At 47.6% G+C, this 21163-nt stretch overlaps 5 protein-coding genes across 7 annotated transcripts; 3 read left to right on the forward strand and 2 right to left on the reverse strand.

Annotated features, from left to right (window-relative positions):
• Positions 1-34: 34 nt before the first annotated feature.
• Positions 35-4958, reverse strand: su(r) (dihydropyrimidine dehydrogenase su(r)). 2 transcript variants are annotated; one of them, XM_001355598.4, is made up of 6 exons: positions 4726-4958; positions 3424-3508; positions 2615-3361; positions 490-2538; positions 256-413; positions 35-195 (listed from the first exon to the last, which is right to left on the reverse strand). In XM_001355598.4, the coding sequence occupies exons 2-6, from the start codon at positions 3466-3468 to the stop codon at positions 111-113; spliced, it is 3084 nt and encodes a 1027-aa protein (XP_001355634.2). In that variant the 5' UTR covers positions 3469-3508; positions 4726-4958; the 3' UTR covers positions 35-110. The 2 variants fall into 2 exon arrangements, with proteins under 2 accessions (XP_001355634.2, XP_015041308.1); XM_015185822.2 differs by lacking the exon at positions 4726-4958 and adding an exon at positions 3620-4192.
• Positions 347-20348, forward strand: Obp8a (Odorant-binding protein 8a). 2 transcript variants are annotated; one of them, XM_015185820.2, is made up of 2 exons: positions 347-444; positions 19787-20348. In XM_015185820.2, the coding sequence occupies exon 2, from the start codon at positions 19805-19807 to the stop codon at positions 20219-20221; it is 417 nt and encodes a 138-aa protein (XP_015041306.2). In that variant the 5' UTR covers positions 347-444; positions 19787-19804; the 3' UTR covers positions 20222-20348. The 2 variants fall into 2 exon arrangements, with proteins under 2 accessions (XP_015041306.2, XP_001355631.3); XM_001355595.4 differs by lacking the exon at positions 347-444 and adding an exon at positions 19099-19325.
• On the reverse strand, positions 8813-14100 carry SmydA-9 (SET and MYND domain containing, arthropod-specific, member 9). The gene is made up of 2 exons (XM_001355597.4): positions 13009-14100; positions 8813-9650 (listed from the first exon to the last, which is right to left on the reverse strand). The coding sequence occupies exons 1-2, from the start codon at positions 13858-13860 to the stop codon at positions 9012-9014; spliced, it is 1491 nt and encodes a 496-aa protein (XP_001355633.1). The 5' UTR covers positions 13861-14100; the 3' UTR covers positions 8813-9011.
• On the forward strand, positions 15308-15852 carry LOC4815827 (sarcocystatin-A). Its single transcript, XM_001355596.4, has 2 exons — positions 15308-15553; positions 15618-15852. The coding sequence occupies exons 1-2, from the start codon at positions 15345-15347 to the stop codon at positions 15820-15822; spliced, it is 414 nt and encodes a 137-aa protein (XP_001355632.3). The 5' UTR covers positions 15308-15344; the 3' UTR covers positions 15823-15852.
• Positions 20258-20997, forward strand: LOC117184825 (AN1-type zinc finger protein 6). The gene has a single exon (XM_033383784.1). It carries the CDS (start codon positions 20391-20393, stop codon positions 20859-20861), a length of 471 nt encoding a protein of 156 aa, XP_033239675.1. The 5' UTR covers positions 20258-20390; the 3' UTR covers positions 20862-20997.
• Positions 20998-21163: the final 166 nt, after the last annotated feature.

Below are 21163 nucleotides of genomic sequence, written 5' to 3' on the forward strand. Positions count from 1 at the left end.
GACAAACTTAAATTTAATAGATTAATTCAAGTTATATTGCTTTGAACATTTGTATTTTATTCTTGGTGAACTTCTATTATAATATTAATAATGCATAGCACTAAGTACATCTACTGGCACTGGCTCAGAGCGTGGGCGTAGACTGTCTCTTGGGTTCCCCGCTTGATCACATGCGGAATCTTCTTGGGTTCCATGCTAAAAAGAACAAAAGCCATTAAAAAGTGAACAAATTTTGTGAGTGAGATAGTAGCATACGTAATGCAATCAATTATGGGGCACACGGAGACGCAGAGCGTGCATCCCGTACAGTCGTCGTTGACGTGGGGCAAGTGCGTGTCCTTGTCGAATTTGATGGCCTGGTAACCGGAGTCCGCACACGTCATATAGCACTTGCCGCAGTTGATGCACATGTCCTGCAATTAGACGGAGATACGGAAATGCCAGGTGAGTAAATACTGGGATACTGGGGATCTACTATAAGCTACTTACGTCGTTGATCAGGGCCACCTTCTGTTGCTTGTTGTCCAGTTGGTTGTAGGTTCCAATGCGTGGCAGGGCAGCGCCAATGATATCGGCCACCTTGGGAGCTTCATTTGGCTCATCATTCGATGGGCAAACAGCTACAGCCCCCTGCTCGGCATCCCATAAGGCTCCCTTCTCGCTGCGGATGCCGGCCAGCGTAATGTCGCGCTCCTTTTGATAGGGTCCGAAGAAGCCCAGCTTCTTGCCCACTCCCGTAAGATGCACCACCGGCTTGCCCTTCTGGTGGACGGGCGTTGGCGGGGACTGTCCATCCCAGAAGGCGCCGTTCACTGGCGGGGGGTTGGCCTTCAAATAAAGCAGCGCCTTGAGACTGGTGCAGTAGTCATCGATGAGGGTAAAGTCCTGGTTCTGCACGGAGGAGCAGATCTGTAGCACTGTTGCGCCGGCCTGGAGGAATTGCAGGGCCACCTCCCCGGAATCAATGCCGCCAATGCCAAGAATGGGGAAATCGGGGATTTTTTTTGCGATTTCTGAGATGGCACGGAGCGCCATGGGACGGGTGGCATTTCCGGAAACGCCACCGTATGTGGTGCGTTTCTCCTCGCCGACGGCCGGCCAGGCCGTGGCGTCCGCCTTGAGGCCCATTAGACCCTGGACTGTGTTGATTGCCGAGCAGCCGTCGGCGCCGCCCAATTTGGCAGCCTTGGCAATGGCCGTGATGTCCGTAATGTTGGGCGTTAGCTTAATGAAGAACGGCAGCTTGACGGCATTGCGTACCCATCGGGAAATCTGTTCGACCATATCGGGTATCTGACCGCACGCCAGACCCATGCCGCGCTCGCCCATGCCATGGGGACACGATAGATTCAGCTCGAGGGCATCTGCACCGGACGCCTCGGCCTTTATGGACAGCTCCGTCCAGTCGGCCTCGTTGAAGCTGCACATGATGCTGGCAATCACGATCTTCTCGGGAAAATCACGCTTCAGCTCGCCGATGGAGCGTAGCCAGTACTCGGCCCGCTTCTCCGAGATGAGCTCAATGTTGAGGAAGCAGCCCTGCTGTGGTCCGTACTTGTAGCCGGAGGTGGTGCCACGGACAATGCGTGGAGAGACGTTCGTCACCAAGTCCTTGTCCAGGCCAAAGGTCTTTGTGACCACAAAGCCCCAGCCCTGCTCGAAGGCGCGTCGTATCATGGCAGTGCTAGTGGTGGGCGGGGCTGAGGCCAGTCCGAAGGGATTCTCAAACTTCAGGCCGCACATCTCCACGGAGATATCGACGCTGTCGATGTCCGTGTAGAAGAGCGGCAGGGCGGCAGGTGTGTCGAGGGGTAGATCCTGCAGGTGGCAGTGAATGCTCCAGGCCGCCACCTTGCCATCGTTCACCGATTCAACGGTGGTGTTGGCCACTCCGGCCAGATCTCCGCCGATGAACACCTGCGGCTGACTGCTCTGCATTGTGGTCCTATCCACCACGGGCAGCTCGCCACGGAACTTCAGCGGAGATAGAGCTTCACGGACGTCCGGGTCCTGTAGACCCGAGCCGAAGGCGGAGATCACAAAGTTCGCCTTGAGGCGCACCGTCTGATCCTCATCCTCCACCCACTCGTCCTGCTCGTTCTGCTCGGTGCGGCAGAACTCCATGCCGGTTATCAGGCCATCCTTGACGCACACCTTGCGTGGACTCAAATAAGGAAGCATCTCGCAGCGCTCCTCGCGGGCTAGCTCCACCTCCTCGGGCACGGCTCGAATGCCCGATGAGCCCTTGCGGAAGACGACAAAGACGCGACGGGCACCGCAGCGTAGGGCGGATGTGGCACAATCAAAGGCCGTGTCGCCGGCGCCCAGGACGATGACGTTGCCATGCAACTTGGGCAGACTCTGCGAGGCCTTGCAGGCGCATAGGCCCGGCTTGGAGCCATCCGAAACCAAAGGCAGGAAGTTCTTGGAGGTGTAGAAGCCCGCGTCCACGTCCAGACCCTCAAAGATCGGGTTCAGCTTGGGCTCGGGCAGACCAATGCCAACGAAGACCGCATCAAGGCCGCTGTCAAGCAGACCCTAGGTCGAAAGAGAGCGAAAGATAAGTCGTACGAAGATCGGTATGTGCATTGAATGGAAGGCCCCCACTACCTACCTGCACTGTCAGATCCTTGGTGCTGAGAGAACGATTGGTCTTGATGCACACGCCCAAGTCCTGGACCAGCTGGATCTCAAAGTTGACCACATCGATGGGCAAGCGGTACTGGGGTATCTCGGCGGCACTCAGTCCGCCCAGGTAGCTCCTACGCTCGTAGATTGTGATGTCCCCGTAGCCCAGTCGAGCCAGAAAGGTGGCGCACGACAGCGAGGCCGGACCACCGCCCAGCAGGGCAATCTTCTTGCCCAGAGGCTTGGCCTGCGGCGACAGTCGCTGACGGATGCCCATCTGCTTGAACATCTCGGTGGCGAACTGCTGCAGTCCGCCGATGTTAATGGGCCCGGCCTCGGAGGCCTGCAGGTTGCACCCACCCACGCACAGGTCACTGGTGGGGCAGACCATGCCGCAGGTGAGACCCAGCGGATTGTCCGAGAAGATGGCCTTGGCAGCGCCATAGAAGTTCTTATTGGCAATGCTCGTGATGAAGCTCTTGATGTCCAGCTGCGTGGGGCAGGACTTCTGGCACGGGGCATCGGCGCACTTCAGGCATCGGGCGGCCTCCTCGAGGGCAGCACGCTCCGACAGCGTCGTATGCTTGATGTCCTCGAAATTGTTGGACAGCGAGGAGCACGGCGGTGCCGTGTGGTCATTGTTGCGCTTCCAGTGCTTCTTGTTCTCCTTGGTTTGCTTGGTGGGCACCACCGTGCACTGGGTCTTCACGCGCGGATTAAGGGACAGCAGATCCTGCAAGGAAAGGTTACATTCAACGTGCGGTCGAGTCCTGATGCTACTGGGGAATAGCCTACCTCAATGTCGGGTGAATCTCTGCTCAGCATTATCGGTGGACTCATCTTCTTGGTGCACTCACTTCTGGCTGGGGGTATGTCAGATCTGGGAAAGACAAACGTATCTCATTATCGAAAGACCACAAGCTACGTTCCGTCTCTCGGGCAGGGGCTATCTCTCCTAATCTACAAAAGCTACAATCTTATCACTGCTTACCGAGCGAACAAATGTCTTTGGACAACCCGTGCGGCTCCAAACAGCGCTGTATCTAAGCGCATATATATATGTAGTGCCATGTTGGAAGAGCTCTTATCGTTTATCAGTCAAGGTTGGGACGGGAGAGAGCGAGATTAGGGGGCAGCTGTGCATAGAACTATGTACGTCTTTGAATTGGCTTAGAATTTCCGAAAATAGCCGAAAAATGGGGCCACCACCCCTTACCGAGAGAGAAAAGGGGAAGGTTAGGGGAAGGTCGCTAACAGCGAGGGCCGGGCCGGGCCGGGCTGGGCCTGGCTGGGCCGGTCCGAAAGGCACAAAGATGAACGATAATTGAGAACCAATGGGGAGCCGGCGAATGCCTCAGGCCAGATCTCTGGCTGTTGTCGTATGCTTCCGTCGATCAATTGATTTCTGATCCAGATTTCGCCGACTGAAGAAGCTCATTCATCAGATAGATAGTTTCATTTAAAAATTGCAGTTTTGAATGTTGAGTGTTGTCTAACAGCACAGCAATTTTGGTAACGGTAGAATCTTTATTTGCCCCCAAATTGTTATCTGTTCGTGTTATGTTTGTGTTTAATATTTGTAACAAATAAAAGGTTTCCTTGTGACATTACACCTATAACTAGTTTGAGTTTTGGAATTCTTAAAATAATACGCACCAAACAGTGCTAGCTAACGACAACATCCGCCCCATTCACAGTTCCACTAACGGCGTACTCGTATGACTTACGTACATATGTACATATATGTGTATGTATGTAAATGCGTTGTAATCAAATTATTGTAACACCAGTCTAGCCTTGTCTCGCTTTCTCACTCTGCTGATTTCTTCTGATTCATTTTTATTCATAGCAGCTGAATCGGTATTATGCTGTCCAATGCTAGCCCACTGCCCTGCCCCCACCCAGCTATTGCCCCGTGTTTGGCTGGTCCCATTATCGGCTCGTTTTGGGTTCGGGCAAGTTTTTAAATGTCGCGTATGCTAATGTCGATGCGAAAAACAAGTTCAGATTAAAAACTACCTGATGAGAGGGGACTGTTCTCGCCCGATCATGGGCGATTAATAGGAATCATTAGATTGGCACAAACAAAAAACAAACCTTATTACTTGTATGAAAACACTTTACCGGGGCTTCCCAGGCTACGCTTCGAGTGCACCACACTAAAAAATATATGATATCACGGGATACATATGTTTTCCACTTATCGGCAGTGGAACTATTTTAATGGAAGCCACAAGAGAGACGAGAAGAGCGAAACGAGGCAAGCGACGAAATTGGTCTTCACACTGGAAACGCCAAATTAATAATGAAAATCGTGAATACTTTCAACGCCCTTGTTGGCATCGCAGCTCGTTGGCTGCCTCGATCGTCGAATCTGAAGTCGGTGGATTCTGATTACCAAACCAATACACACAGTCAAACATAGCAAGCGATACAGACACAGATACGCGCACATTTGCAGAGCAGAAACTGTTTACTAGACAGACCACCCCCCGCGCACCAAGGCTTTGCGTTCTGGAGTGACTTTACTGTTGACTACACTTAAATATTATATTTGTATGTGTAACGGTTAGCTAATTGTTCACATTTTAAGGCGTGCCGCCCAGTACCGTCTTTCTTGCTTGCTCGCTCACTCTCCTCGTCCACATTTCTGCCTGTTGCAAACTTTTCAGTTAAAGTTAGAGTGAAATTAACAGTAACAAGCTCTTTAAAAATTTGATAAACAAATTAAGTTAAGTTATCAGTTTTGGATCTAACAGTCTGCTGAAAGCTGCTTATTAACATTTGTTTATTAAATGCCACTTAACATACCCATGTAATCAACTGAATAAAGGGGATGAGCAACTCCATGTAAATTTACAGTCGCTGATCTCTTAGCGGAAAGCTGAGCGAGACTTTCGTCACAGTGGCGCCCTCCAAGAGAGCAAGAACCTAAGAGCTTTTGCCGCCGCTTTTGTGTTCTTCTGACAATTTGCGAGAGTAAAGCAAAGCATCGTATAACAGTTATAAAAGTTCTGCTTCCACGGCTTATCCTGGCTTTCAACACTGCAACACACGGCCTGTACTGAAAGTGCGGGAAAACGGAAAAATCTGTTAATTAGGCACCCAGAGCGGGGGAGAGCGCGAGCTTTCTATGTTTTTCGAACCTATGCGGCTCCTCCAGTAGTGCATCTCCTCGCCGGGTAACATCCTAAGGATCTAAGGATCAACCTAGGTCTTTCCAGTGAGGGTGTATTCTTGAAGGTACTGGCTTTGGAATCCTCGCAGAATTTAACATTTTCCTTGTTTTCTTTTGTTGTACCGTAACGAAGGTGTAGTCAAAATCAGTCCATATAGTCTATAATACTTATCTTCTTTCTATAATACTACTTGAAGCTATACAAAATTGTCTATTGGATGGTAAATATCGTAAAACTGCAATGATGCGAATAATTTCTATAAAATTAGCCAGACATTGGACGATGTGGGCGGGAATCAGGTCTGGCACACAGATTATGATTTATTACTTTGTAAATATTATAGCCGACGATTATAGCTGTAGACATTGTGCGAGTCTGTGGTGCCACATGACATTGGCAATAAACTTGAAATGATCCCATCCAAAATGGACACTGACTGGATGCACCGGAAGCCAAAATGCAGATGCATTCCTTTACGGGGATGGGCAAATAGCTAATTTATGAGCACACTTTTCATTCACTGGCCACTGGCCGTTCATTAAAAGTGCATAAATAACACAACGGATGGGGAATGGAAATGGGATGGGGATGGGGATGGGGATGGAGATGGGTTGGGCCATGGGGCTCTCAAGGAAACGTGCCCGAAACTGGGAAAGTAAATCAAAGCGTTTAATTAATATGCACTGAGGGCAGTCTGGCAATAAATTACATTCGAAATGTATGCCAAAACAAGGAAACGCCACCACCGGTGTCCCTGCACTCACCGCCCGTCCCGCCCCACCCCGACGCCCAAACACAGTATTTCACTTTCGATTCCCAGCGAACAGTCGGTGGATTTGGTCCGACAGCCTCCCTGGGCACATTGTCACATCGCTCATTGGGATCGGGATTGGACCTGCAGAGAGGAGGCACTAGCGAAAGAACCGAAAATGACGGCGCCATCGCAATTAAGATTGTTTCACTTTGCAGCCAACTGACACGCACTTCGAGCAAGGATCGACCCTGTGCATGCCCTGTAGATGGCAGCTTCGAGTGAGTTTCGATGGTCGTTGAAAGATATTTATCGTTATACCAGATGAATCTCGGAAGATATGTTTGTATACGAATTATGGCATATGAAATTACTTGAAACGATCATCTTTTACTGTAGAAAAGACCCTGAAGCTATTATTCGTAACAAACTCTTCATAGGATCTGATCATGGCAATATATTCCTGAACATAGATGATACATTTTGGGTGCTTCTTTACATAGGACTCGATATCGGACCTATGAGCCCTATATCCCTTACGACTGTCGACTGTTCTGCAGGGTATTCGGCAGACAAATGTCATGTATACGAGTGGAAATTGCGTGCAATTAATCAAATCTGAACCGAGTGCAGGCTCTTTTTCCTACACTCTACATTCTACACCCACTACCACCTCCCCTGACGAATCTACCCCCGCCCTTCTCCCGTTTCCCTGTATCCTGGATGCGTGTGCGTGCGAGTGTTTGTCCGTGGCACAAGTTAAAAGCAATTTGTGATTAGAACATCCACATGCGACAAGTTCTGCGACGAGTTGTTCTTTTTGTTGGCTCTTTCATCTAGCGACAGATAGATATAGTCGATGGAATGGTCCATCTAGATATGTAGATCGGTTCGATAGATAGATAGATACACGACGGATGGTCATTATTTTTCATCTATATGCAGCATAATTTATTGAGATTTTTATTATAATTTTATTTATGATTTCTGAGTTTTCAAATTTGTTTGGCTCTCTGGCAGCAGAGCTTTTATTGTTGTTGTTGTTGTTGTTATTATTGTTGCATATTTTCTTTACCTAATATTCTATATAAATTAGTACATATGCACAGTACATATCATAGGCTACTGATATATGTGCCATCGGTGGGTATATTTCTTTTCGCACAGCCATATATTATGGCATATCCTCATAAGCACTCGATGACACCGAAAGAAGCGAAACATTCTTCGAATAAATTGATGAGACAGGTGGAGCTGATCGGAAGGTTTAGTTTGCGGGCCATCTACAGTGGAAACTCCCTCTTAGCGGATGGATGGAGGCCCACCAATCATTGAGTATCTCTGGGAAGCCATCACTGTAATTCCATTCTAGTATGGATATGGATATTCGCGAAAGTTCTTCTTCCTTTGGGGATTATTAGGCCAAAGAGATGTGCTTTTAATAATTCTTTTTTATGCCGACATTTGCTCGATTTAATGAGCAATTTACTGAGGCACAAAACTGAATCGAATATTGAAAGAGGCAAATAGCAAATAGCAAATTCGCATTGGACATACACACTACACGGATGTATGTACATAGTCACTCGTCCATATGTCTGTATATCTATCCATGGTGTGCTGCACGTACACATGCACATTTAGAAGAAAAAAAAACTTATGAATATGAATATATTTAATCGTAAAACGGGCCGGTGACTTGCCTGGCCCCGTGTGACTTGCCAAACTGTCGGTCGTTTGGTCGCTTGGTCGCTTGTGGCGATGGCGATGGCGAAGGCGTCAGTGGCCTGTGACACAAAAATAGATCCGGCCCCCAACTTTAACGGTCGCCCAAAGTCGACTGCAACTTTTAATGGCGAATAAAACAAATGCTAACAACCAAATCGAATCAAATGGAATAGAAATTTATGGCTCTGTCGGATATACAGTCATAGAGGCAATCATTGCAAATAATAGCGTTTTGATAGCCATGAAACTACTGAACATCTAGAACCACTCCATGTGATATTTAGGCCTGAACCGTGCCCATTAACATCTAGATTCTAGAACCAAAGGTGATTCGAGTCTATTCCTCTCTGTCTAGTGTATTTTCGGAGATTATTTGTTTCCCAAATGTGTCGTCTGGCGTCTGCCGTCTGCCGTCTGCCGTCTGGCTGCATGGATTAAAAATCATTTTGACAAAACGATCTCGAAGCCCCCATAAGCTGCCAGAGAGATTTTTTGAAAACCCCCACACACACACACGCTCAGCGTCTTCGAGTATAATTTTTAATTTATTATAAATAAATAAATACAAATACAAATACAATTATTAAGTTTAGTACACACAACACAACAAATTTGAGGGAAATTTGAGGGAGGGTGACTACTTGGAGTTGGGGGACAGGGGGCCGTGGCCGGGGCCGGGGCCATCGATGGCCATTGTGAATCGTCGTGCATCCTCGCCGCCGACCTTAAGCCGTCTCAGTGGCTGCTGGGGCTGGGGCAGGGGCAGGAGCTGCTACCGGTGGAGCGGCGGCTGCCTCCTCGGCCCGAGCCGCCTCCTCGAGGGCGGCCAGTAGCTTGTCCGCCTCGGCTGCCTTCGCCTGGAGCTCGGCCAACTTGCGCTGCTTCTCGGCCTCCTCGGCCAGCCTCTTGGCGCGGCGCTCCTCCTCGCGGCGCAGCAGATCCTGCAGCTGGGTGCGCACCAGGGACTCGCCCAAGCCCAGCTGGTCCATCACCTGGATGACGTCGCGACTGTACCGGAGGCGGGTGTTGGCCGCCAGCTCCTCGCTGCAGTCCTCGCGACCCTCGCCGAGGCGCTGCAGCACCGACAGCTTGGCATCGATCACCACGTAGTTGCTGTTGGGTATGAAGTTGTCGCTCTTCTCGTTCAAGTACTGGACCAGGGTGCGCAGCGAGTTCGAGTTGGCCTTGGCGTTGATGGCGCCGCTGGCGAAGTCCTGCGACTTCATCATCTGGGCGTGCGTGGACTTCTGCTTGCACACCAGGCAATTGTAGCTGGGATGCGGCAGTCCGGTGGTCTCCGGCACCACCAGGCCCGAGCAGTTCGTGTCACGGCAATACAGGCCCGAAATATAAGCGCCTTTCTCCTGCGATTGCAAAAGAAAACCAAACCTTTGATTAATAATCGATAAGTGCAGCAGGGAGGAGTCGATAAGTAATAGATAAGTGCCATGGAGAGGAGTCGATTAATAATCGATATGACGCGAAACAGAGACAAATCGATTAGTAATCAATGAGAGGATCAGCGGGAATACAACTTATTCGCTGAGAGTTAACGATGAGAAGACTGCTCAAAGGCTTTAGAGAGCCGAAAGTGTGTTTGGTAAATGAAACATAATTCATGAATTATTTATAGGAGAAAGAAGAATGGGAACCAGTGTTCATAGGCGCCTAAAAGTAGGGAAAGAGTCTTATAAGAGTCCAAGGGAAGACTGTTTTCCACTTAAAAATTAAAGAACCAAAGAGTACTTCCAGTGTTGAAAAAAAACCAAATCATTTAATGAATTTACCGAAATGAGACACTTGAAAGCCAAACATCTGATCGTTAGCATACGACCTGCTGCGGATCACTTGAGATATATTTGAAGTGATTCATAGTCATTTATTGTTTCGCGGGATGGGGGGAGGGGTAGGGGGACATTCCAAATGTCCCGCGAAACACACAAAATGTTTTTCGCATTGTTAGGATTCCGATTGCAGCTAAAAATAATCCATAACGGATTGAACAAGTTCAACGAGTGATCTCTACATCTCATAACTATGTCCATACCCATACCTATGCATACAATATATCTGCCATATAAATACGTATCCGTGTATCGCTACGCAGAGCTAAAAAATTGACATAAATAAAAAAGATGTCGCTACGTGTGCGTTTTAATATTCGCTCGTGCGATCGATAAATATCTACGCGAACACTCGCATACATATCATCGGACGCGACGCACGGACGCAAATTCTGTTAAGTCTACGGATTTCGCATGCAGGGAGGATGATGATGATTTCAGCATGGAATCCGTTCCGTTCTCAGGTTGTTAAGGGAGCCACGTCATGTCTATTCAGCTTTTGAATCGCTTGGCCAATTTGCTTGTCCATAAATTTAACTCGATAATTAATGGATCCGATCCGCAGATCGGTTGCAAACCAGAGCGGATAGCAGATAGCGGATGGTGCACAATAGCAACAAGTGATGGTGGCAAAGGAAGCACACTTATTTCTGTTGTGGTGACCCCACGCTTCAGTCCACCCAACGATTGCTAATCCCAATTCATAGACGCGAACGCCCTGAGCCCCTGAGAGTTCACTGAACCACTTCCACGCACACAGAGACCTCTGGAACCGGAACCGCAGAGGGGTTCGTTCTATTACAACCAGCACGAGACGATCCGAAAGTCAAGGTCAGAGAGCAGAGAACAAGGGACCGACCACAAAATGTGAATAGTATGTATATGAGAAATATTATTCAGAAAGAAACCTGTGAAGAAGAATCACATTTCAAGATCTGTTGGAGATGAGAGATTGGCAATTGCATTGGCAATCAAAACATATACATATATACGTATAGGCCATCGGGATTGTTATAAACCATAATCATGCATCATTTGCTGGTTTAATGGCTCATGCGTTTTTCCTGTATCAAATAGTTTTTGTTCATTATTCGACAACGGCCTCTACTCTGGTGTGTCGCGGATTCAAACGCGAATGTCAAACGAGAAATTACGACCCGACGGCGCTATACATATGTGGCCCTGGCCAAGAAAAAATCTGTTTCTTTATATACATACACACGTATATATCCAAACAAAAACAATTAAAAAAATAACAACAAAAAAAGAGAAAGAATTGTATCAAAATCGGAGAAAATTGCGACAAAAAAATGGAATTTAGGAATCAAATTCAAATCGATATGAGCGCAGAAAATTCCGGCAAAAACAGCAGCAGAGCGAAAAGATGTGTGAGATATATGTATGTATGTATGTAGATCTCGAAGCGCGAAAAAGATATATAGAAATCGAGATTCAGCCACCTCTCAGGCATTTTTAGGCCGAAAATATATATAGAGGAACCAAGCAAATTAAAAAGCTTTTTGGAATCACATCTATTTATTTGTGATTTAATTGAATTGTGTTCGGCTCTTTAAAAATAAACAAAATTGTTGAATGTTGTAGCTGTTGTTGTAGCAGTTGTTGATGTTGGCTATTGGCTGTTGTTGAACGGCAAAAGGCCGCCGCCACTTGTTGCGCCTGGAAACGGGGGGACGCTTCTGGGAATGGCGAATGGCGAATGGCGAAAATGGGAATGCCCGGCGCGCCGGCGGTGTATCGCGGGAGGAAATCAATTTACGGCCAACAATAACAAGACCAACAACTTGTAATAATACAAGTGGAGGGGAATGGGCGTGTGTGTTATTCTGTTGGCTTAATTGTTTTCGGATGAATTTTTGATGCGCACAGGAAATCCTTAATTTTTGTTGTTTTCCCTCGCCCTGGCCACACATGCAACAGCAACAAACAGAACAAAATGGGCGGCTAAAATCAAAAAGAATCATCCCCAGAGGATGGAGAATTTCGATATTGTCTTCTTTTGATGGATCTCGACACGAGTTCACGTAGTTGCAAAGTTTGCCCCTTGGCCCTAATGGGCTCAAATTTATAAGATCGACCTCGACCCCAGTCCATCCGATATGGCATGGGGACTAGCCGCTTGATTACATTCGTCGGTTATTTGGCTAAATAGTTTATACAGCTGGCACGTCCCTCATCACTTGGCGCTGTCTGGGCCCGAATGGGTGATGGGAAACAATTGGTGCTCGGAACACTTAAGAGATGGTGGAATGGAGTGATCTTCGAGTTAAGCAAGACTAAGATGTTAGTAAATACCCATAAAAAGCTCTTGGATATCTGAAATATTTGTGGCGAGAAAGCGCCGCAAATGATTGCTTAAGTAATAACCTAATCAGATCAGAAACAATAGCCATACTTCTAAGGGATCCACCATTGATCTCCTATAAAGAATCCAATGAAATGGTCTTCATTTCAGATAGAGTTCTTCTTCTTCCTGAATGATCGTTTAAGAATTCTCCTACTGTCCCTGCCTTTAGAGCTCATCAAATGAGGATACCAACGATCGCGGATAGTAGTTACTATCTTATCAAGTGATCACTGAATGCAGCATTTAAGTAAATATCTTTGGCTATGTACCACAAGTATCCAATTTATTTTGACAACAAATGTTTGTCTTCAACTATCAAAAGTATCCATGAGACTGATCTAAAGTATTATTTCCTCCACGATTCCTAAAAGCCCTAAAACTACTGCACACGAAAGTGAAATCCATCAACTATGATAATCGAAAAGTGAAGCAAGAAAGGATTGTAATGAAATGCTAAGAGTGCACTGAAAACTTATCAAGGACTGATCTATTCTAAAAGGGTTATGTTCTCACCGTCGGATCGGAGCATCGGGAGCACTTGCATGTGAATCCCCTCTTAATTTTGAGGAATAGGTGTCGTGCAATGTTGCCCGTAAAGAGTTTCGTGTAAGTGGTTGTGATCTCGAAGCCCTCGGGTATATCGACGGCGGCGCGGACTATCATTATGTTGGTCTTCTCTTCGAAGGTGTAGTACGAGTTGGGAATGCAGTCATGGTTCATGACGGCGAACAGGGGATAGAGGGCACGATAGTTGAACTCCTGGTTGTCGTTGGTGCGATCGGTGGTCTTGTCGAAGCCATTCGTTCGCAGGACGGCCACGGTGCGGTTCATGATCTCGAAGATCTTCTTGTCGGTGGGGAAATTCTTGAAGCATTTGGCCGCATTGCGCACCTCCACGCGATGGTTGTTATCGAGATTCGCCTGCAGACAGTAGATCAGATCACGCTGGTCCTTGTTCAGGTTGAGGGCCCGGGCCACGCACAGCAGCCGGATGATCACCGAATTGGCCACCTCGGGCTCGTTGGGGCCCCACGACTTTAGCAGATCGCAGTCAGTCTTGTGCTGTTTCTTCTTGGAGCAGAGACTGCAGACGGGCAGGCCGCAACCAATGCGGCACATGAAGCGCGTATCCGGCAGCTCCCTCAGGCACACACTGCACGCATTCAAGGAGTCCTCCTCGTGGGCGGACAGGCTGATCAGGAGCGGCATGTCTTTAAAGATGATCTCGCCGCGCTTGATGCTGCGCGTGGCCATCAGGCCGCGTCCGGCTATCTTTGAGACACCCACCTCCCAGGCCGGATCCTTGTCCTTGAACGGTGCCAGATGCAGGTCCAGCAGCTCCGAGGTACGTTTCGGGCAGATCATGGCGCGAGAATTCAAGTTCCGAGTTTCGTTTCACACACAAAAAATTAACCAAACAAAATATTACGAGTATCTATCTCTATCACAATTACAGCTGTATCTTTTGGGAAAAGTCTCGTAGTCTCGTAGTCTCCGAGTGTGATCTGGTATCGTTTTTTGAAAACTCTTTTTCTTTGGGTTCGGGGTTATCGCTGGCGGAGTTCTTTTCGCGACTGCCGTTCGTAAACTGTCGCCGTTTTCCAGCCTTACATGATTTTTATGTGAAAAGTCGGACGGAAAATCTTTTGCTGAGCGAAAAAGCTGAAAATTCGCTTTCAACGAGCGATCACGAGCCGAACGACGACAGCGCGATCACGATCAACCCCCAAACGATGCTGAAAATATACGAGTTCCCATCGGATCTGTGGGTGGGACGTACAGACGGACAGCCCCGCCCCCCCTCAAAAGAGGTCTGAGGGGGCAAAGGAGCATCGTGTGGCATCATTATTCCCGATCCCAATTGCGATCCTTGTCCCCTTATAGATAGATGGATGGATGGCATGGGATGGGATGGGATGGGATGGACGATGAACAGCACTTGGTTCGTGATCTGACAAAAATTCACGGGGCCCCTAGTTGAATGGACGGTCGGATGGATGGATGGGATGGATGGATGGGATAGACGGATGGATGGGCGACGAGCGGACGGGCCGGACGGACGACTTGTCGGCTGGCGGATGTACATGCAGGCATCTGTACATTCTAGATGTATCCACGTATGTTGTTCATACAAATCGGCATGGATTTGTGCACTTCTGACAGCGCTCTGGAGTTGCGCCAAGAATGCTGCCGGTGCCACTGCCGTATGGAATGATGAACGATTCATTGGAGGAAGCGGTGCTCTTCGGGTGCTTGTGTGTGTCTGCTGGGGTGGCTTAAAGTCACTAGACTTTTGCTGATATTTTGTACTTTGAAGCGATTCATTTTGATTAATACATAATACCCTCGCTGACGGCGCGTCGTGAGTGTGCGGAAGTAACGACCCCAAGCAATGACCCCACGACTATTGTACAGGGCTTTCTGGTTCAACAAAGACGTCTTAACAAGATTCAGATTCCGTAGAATTCAAGGTTCAACCAGGTGAAAATTTACCTGAAAAAACCACATACCTACATACGGTAGACAGTTGATTGCAAAGATGAACCATTATAATATCATTTGTATTATAATATCCAAAAATCAATAGCAAACAGATAATCCCATTTAAAAAACGCTAGTCTTTTTTGAAACGCACTGTACAAATCCATCGGATTGGTAATGAATGTACGTATGAAAATATGAACGATCCAAACAAAATAAATTCAATTCCATTATCAAATTGAAGATAGGAGCATTGAAGCATGACCCACAGATCTCTGACACACTCAATCTTGAGAGAGGATTCTGCCTATAAAGATCGACTCGTACTGCGGAGCACATATCAGTGATTGTTTTGAAAATCAAACGAAATGTTCAACGACAAGTCTCTGTTCATTTGCCTGGCACTGGCCTGTGCTCTGGTCAGTGGAAGTCCTTACGGAGATGGAGATGAAGTCCCCCCATCCATCGGTGGCCTCGGTGCACCCAAAACGTTAAGTGGATCGGAGCTAGACTCCGCGAAGTCGACTCTGACTTACTCCCTGGACACACTGGCCGCTGGCGAGGGACCCAGCTACCGGTAAGGCATTGAGGGAGAATTCTACGACATGCCATCAATTGATCCTCGTTGTCCTCACATTTAGAGTCTCGAAAATCATGTCGGCCACCGTGCAGGTGGTCTCCGGCTTCCTGAACTCGTACATCGTGGAGTTAGTTGAACCGAATGGCGTCACCAAAGTGTGCGAAGTGAAGATCTGGTCCAGAAGCTGGTTGCCCAATGGCATTGAGATCACCTTCAACTGCCCCAACGAGCCGCTGGTGATCAAGTCCCACGATGCTCCAGTCTGAATCCAATAAAGATTTCGGTTTTCTTCGAATCGATTTTGGGCTTTTTCTAAAGGATGTTCGAGGGGGGATCCCAAGTCCAAGAGCTCCTGGATTCCAATCGATTCAGCAACAGCTGATAGGGCGACTCCAGTGACTCCAGGAGAGTTACAAGGCGCAATCGTTATAAATAAAGTGAGAGGTTAATATGCAGAGACCGCTGTTCTGGCTCCCGATCTCTGATCCATTTCGCTGCTGGCAATGCCCCATGCTAATTCCTTTCCCACTGGTGATACAGCAGCGAATTTCCATCTTTCTGATCATGAAGCAAGCATATACTTGCAGACAGCGAATAAATATACCTAATACACTCGACAACTTGCAAATTGGCCACCGCCTGGTGGCCGCTGCCTCCATCCGCGACTGCCGTCCGTCCGCCTCGCAGCACCGGGACGGGTGACGAAGACGGCTCACGTGCATCAGAAGAGTCGTCAGGCCAAATGCAGTCTGCAAATTGGCTCAAAATTCGCCTTCCGACAGCTAATGCCAACCACAGAGGCAGAGGCAGTGGCAGTGGCAGTGGCTGTGTGGCAGTGTGGCAGTGGCACCAACAACAACTTTAATTTAATGATATACAAAATAAACACACAAAAAAAACCAAAACAAAATCAACCAAAATATTATAATAAAATTCGATGTATGCAAATGGCTTGCAAAATATGCAAATGGCCACAGGAACCAAACCAAACCACATTTTATTGGCGCTTTGACGCGTTTTCGCTGCGCTCCGCTGGCAATGAGGAATTTGGCGCCATCGCGTAGCCGGTGCTCATTGCCATGTCGTCGTCCATGTCACAAAGTTGCCACAGATCCGCTGCAGCAGAACCGCATCAGATCCAAAAAAATCCGCATCCGAATCCGAATCCCAACAAAAAAAACCGCAACTGATTTTGCCAGTTGCTGCTGTCAGGTGGCGCCACTCCAGGCGTTTCACTAGCGCTTCCACTGCGAGAGAGAGGCAATCAGACAGAGAGAGCGCGAGTGAGAGCGCGGGTTAGCGGTAGTTCGCAACCTCAGCGGAGGGGAAAATAATTACAGTCAATCGAAATGAAAGCACGTATAATCCGTGTGGCATATGCAAAAGCCCTCACACACGAAAAACCGAAAATAATATTTTTCGCAAATTTATAACAAAATAGGAAAACAAATAGGTGGGCGCGGGGAGGGGCTGTACCCTGTACGCTGCCAACAAGTCTCGGCAAATTGCTACCCTTTTCGTTACTAAAGGCCCAATCACCTGTGGCGTCCATACCCCACCGCTTATACCCTATGTTTCGTATTCCGCATCAAAATATCTATGAAAATTTGCTGAAAACCAAACATCTATGCCATGTTTCTGTTGTTGTTGTTGTTGTTGCTGTAGCTGATGTTTTTCTTTAGTTTTTGGTGTTTGCTTTTCTATCTTTTTTTTAATTTTCAGAGTCAATTAAAAATTGTAAATTTTACTTATAATTTAAGGTAGGCAAAAATGCAATGCGACCAGCAAAGACGACGACAAGCGAGGAAAAAAAATTTGCAATTAAAATTTTTCGCGTCTTTGTCACGGCAGCATACAGGGCGGGGGCTGGTGGGGGTGTTGCAGCATGGCAGCCGGAAGACGGAGCAGGCGGAGGCGAAGGCGAAGGTTGGGCCCCACTTGATGGCGGCAAATTTGGCGTTGAATGAACCTCACCCCCAGCCGCACCCTGTTGCCCCCATCGCCACATGGAGGATGGGAGGGCATGGGAGAATAGTAGGCGCAGTAGGAGATCGGGTGAACTGTTTGCGTGGCCCATTGCAAGCGTAAAGATGCACCCGTGCCGACATGGAAGGGTAATTGTGTTGATTGAAGATATCTATGTACATACATAGTCATCGTGAGAGCAACAGATGCAGATGCGTCTGTAGATTGCTGTGAATGGAAATGGTCTGGATAGCCGGCCCCCAAGACTCAGTCACCATTCATTTGAGTTTAATTGGCTTTCCAGTTCATATGTATCACGTATTAAGCAAGTGGAAACCTAGCGAGAAAAAGGGTATACGAAGGTCAATAAGTAGAGGATCGGAACCGTATTCAAAAACTTCCTAGATGATGGAATGAAACAGCGGTGGTTTCTGGATTTGGGAGCAGTCCAACAACAAGGGAAAACCCTTAAAATCGACACTCTAGTTGAGCATCAATGCGCCGCGTCATGCACACGACGTTTATATCGTTGAGTCAAGCATCAATGTAAAGCGATGGAAACAGTTGAGAGCAAGGATGTATAAACGAAAAGTTCCACAATATTTAAGGATATTTCAACCAACTAATAATAGATTTACTTTCAAGTTCCGCTACTGCAAAAGTGCCTCTAACTAACCTTTACCATCGTTTGGAAGATGGAAAGCTGCTCTTTTTGTGGTATGATCTGCTGGACAGACCATTCCAGTTGAGCATTTCTTCAGATACCATGTGTCAATAGATGATTTCTCAAATATTCTGGGTCTTACAGTTAAATTCCCATGTGAAATTTCCCCTTTGAAGCCTTTCTTCTCCCAACTAAATTTTCCGTTATTTCAAAAGCTTTCCCTGTGCAGAGTGAGTGCCTGCTCTCCAGCCCTGGTCCGGGGCATTGAATCAACATATTTGTGGCGGGTAAATTTCGCATTTGATTTTAATACACTTAAACGCAATCAATTTTATTGCACTCGTTGCGGTTGCCTGTCGAATCGAATTCGATTTGATTTGCTTTTGAATGTGGGATGTGGATGTGGGATGGCTATGCTGATGCCAATGGGGATGTGGATTCGATTTGGGTATGGATTTAGCCTTCTGCGCCATTCGCAAGGTCCCTGCCCCACCTGAGGCCGCGACCATCTATCCTCCTCCACATACGAAAGAAAAAAAATCAACAAATTATATGAAAGAAAAAAGAAAATCTTGTTTACAACCAAAATGCGAGTGTGGAATGTTACGAAAATGCCGTTGCCGTTGCCGTGGCCGTTGCCGCTGCCGTTGCGTTCCATATGCACATGATCTAGGCGATCCATATAGCGATGTCTGAAGAAGACCTGAACGAACACTCGGAACGCAGATCCGCGACTTATGTGTTAACATAAAACAGATGACGAACGGCAGCTGCGACTGCCAATTTCGCTTCAAAACTTTGAGTGGAGGAGGAAGGCGAAGCGAAGCGAAGTGGAGGCTTCTGCTTGCTGTTTTCTATCGCACTACGATTACTCCCACCTCTCCCTCTCGCCCTCCCCTCCCCCTCCGCCGTCGGGACAGCTCTGACATCATCAACACATGGTAGTGGGAGGCGCAGATTATATAATCTTCATAGTCCAGATAAGCTTCAATTATTATCCAGCATCGTTATCGAGACGCCGGCTCTCTACAGCTTAGTACAGTTTTCCGACTACTGCAGAGGCGAGATCTACAGATTGCAATGGGCCAACGGTCGCTGATCTGCCTGCCGCTGCTGCTGCTGCTGCTGGGGCCGCTGGGGGTGAGTAATCTCCATGATATGAAGATTAACGAATTCGAGCAACAGATTCACCCCACACCGGCGGGGTGCACAAACCGGTTGCAGGTTGCATTGCCAGCTGCGGGAACTATTTAAAATCCAATAATAGCTTTTCCAGGGGAATAGGAGTTTGCATAACCAATTGTACTTTTCCAATTGGTATTACCAGATAGCTTTAGGCCCTAACATTTGCGGAGCTCAGGAGAAACACTTCTGATTCCCATCTTGTGTCCATGGCAGCTGGAAAGATGCATATTTTTGATATAGTGGTCCCTATTTGTGTACTGCAGTCTAGTAAGTACTCGTACTGCACTTGTACGTAAAGTGAGGAAACTTACAAACGAGCAAGAAAATGCTTTATGGATCGCAATCGTTTTACCCTCCTCTGAAGAGCTGAATGAAGACACATATTCTCTTGAGTTTACCGCTAAATGCAATTACAGGTGCTGCAATCCAGAGCTATGGCCAGACCCACGCCCACCCCCCCACTGAGAGCCCCCCAATCGCTGGCACTGCTGCGGGCCCGCGACCAGTGCAGTGCGCACCTGAGTCACGCCCAGCGAATGCGCATGGATCGGATGCAGTATGAGAATCTGCCGCATGTGCAGCGATACGTCCACTGTTTCTGGTCACGCCTGCAGCTGTGGCACGACGGCACCGGCTTCGATGCCCTCGGCATCGTCCACAGTTTTGGAGGGCCGCGGCGCCTGAATGTGGAGCAGGCACTCCCTGCCATCAATGGGTGCAATGCGAAGGCGCGAAGAGTGTCGCATGGAGTCTCGGACTGGTGCTACAGAGCCTTCGCCTGTGTGTTGAAGACACCGGTGGGCGATTGGTATCGCCGGCACATGGCCGATGTCATCAACGGAAATGCCTAGGAGACGTCCACATCGGATCGGCTGTGGGTAGCAGTAGGCTGAGCGCAGTACAGCGTAACTTGACCTTTTTTGGATAGGAGATAGCTGCCAAAATCCCGAAAATATACACATTTACGTTGAAACAAAACAGACGATGCGTCGTCATTGAACAGCGAAGCCGTTTGAAAAAATGAAATCTTCAAAAGCACGCAGCTTTCACAAGCCGAATATAGCCGCTCTTCAGATCATGGAAGGGGAGAAAGATGTAGTCACGATCAGCGATTCAACCGTCCGACTGGGTCAGTCACTGGAGTCTGGCTTTTTATTGTCCCATGGTCTCTGTGTCGAGGCGAACGAACAGCAACAAACAATTCAGGATACCCAGACAACCGAACAGAATGGCGAACCGAAGGATAACACCAAGGAGGAACAGAAGGATACAAGTAAAGAGGCGCCAGCGGTGAAGAAGAATCGCTGCCACAAATGTGGCAAGAAATTGGGTCTGGCTGGGGCGTTCGAGTGCCGTTGTGGTGGCATTTACTGCGCCGTCCATCGCTACAGTGACCGCCATGAGTGCAGCTTCGACTACCGCGAAATGGGTGCCAATCAGATCCGTCGTGACAATCCGGTTATTGTGGCCAGAAAGTTGCCAGAGATTTAGTTTCCGTACATACACATATTAATAAATAGTTTAGCTATCCAAAAATGCATCTACGATGCACAATTCACTCAGAAATAGTCCTGTGCAGTAAAATACCAACAATAAAATAGCAGCTAGTCTCCTATCATATCATTTATTTCGAGTTCTTCGCACTATTATGCGGTCTTTCCATGTGGGCCATAAGATCCATTCTATATTATATGTATATCCTTCAAATAAAATAAATGAACAAATTAATCAAAAATATTTAATTAAAGGTTAAGACTTTTTTGAAATATCCATACATTGAAATAACAATCAAA

Source organism: Drosophila pseudoobscura, chromosome X (genome assembly GCF_009870125.1).
Source record: "Drosophila pseudoobscura strain MV-25-SWS-2005 chromosome X, UCI_Dpse_MV25, whole genome shotgun sequence".
Taxonomy (NCBI): domain Eukaryota; kingdom Metazoa; phylum Arthropoda; class Insecta; order Diptera; family Drosophilidae; genus Drosophila; species Drosophila pseudoobscura.

Bases quoted from the DNA above. Each gene is read 5' to 3' on its own strand.
- LOC4815827 (XM_001355596.4), top strand. From the start codon at position 15,345: ATGTTCAACGACAAGTCTCTGTTCATTTGCCTGGCACTGGCCTGTGCT. The intron at 15,554-15,617 runs GTAAGGCATTGA...CCTCACATTTAG, and splicing joins GGCGAGGGACCCAGCTACCG to AGTCTCGAAAATCATGTCGG.
- Obp8a (XM_001355595.4), top strand. From the start codon at position 19,266: ATGGGCCAACGGTCGCTGATCTGCCTGCCGCTGCTGCTGCTGCTGCTG. The intron at 19,326-19,786 runs GTGAGTAATCTC...ATGCAATTACAG, and splicing joins TGCTGCTGGGGCCGCTGGGG to GTGCTGCAATCCAGAGCTAT.
- LOC117184825 (XM_033383784.1), top strand. From the start codon at position 20,391: ATGAAATCTTCAAAAGCACGCAGCTTTCACAAGCCGAATATAGCCGCT.
- SmydA-9 (XM_001355597.4), bottom strand. From the start codon at position 13,860: ATGATCTGCCCGAAACGTACCTCGGAGCTGCTGGACCTGCATCTGGCA. The intron at 9,651-13,008 runs GTGAGAACATAA...TTGCAATCGCAG, and splicing joins CCCGATGCTCCGATCCGACG to GAGAAAGGCGCTTATATTTC.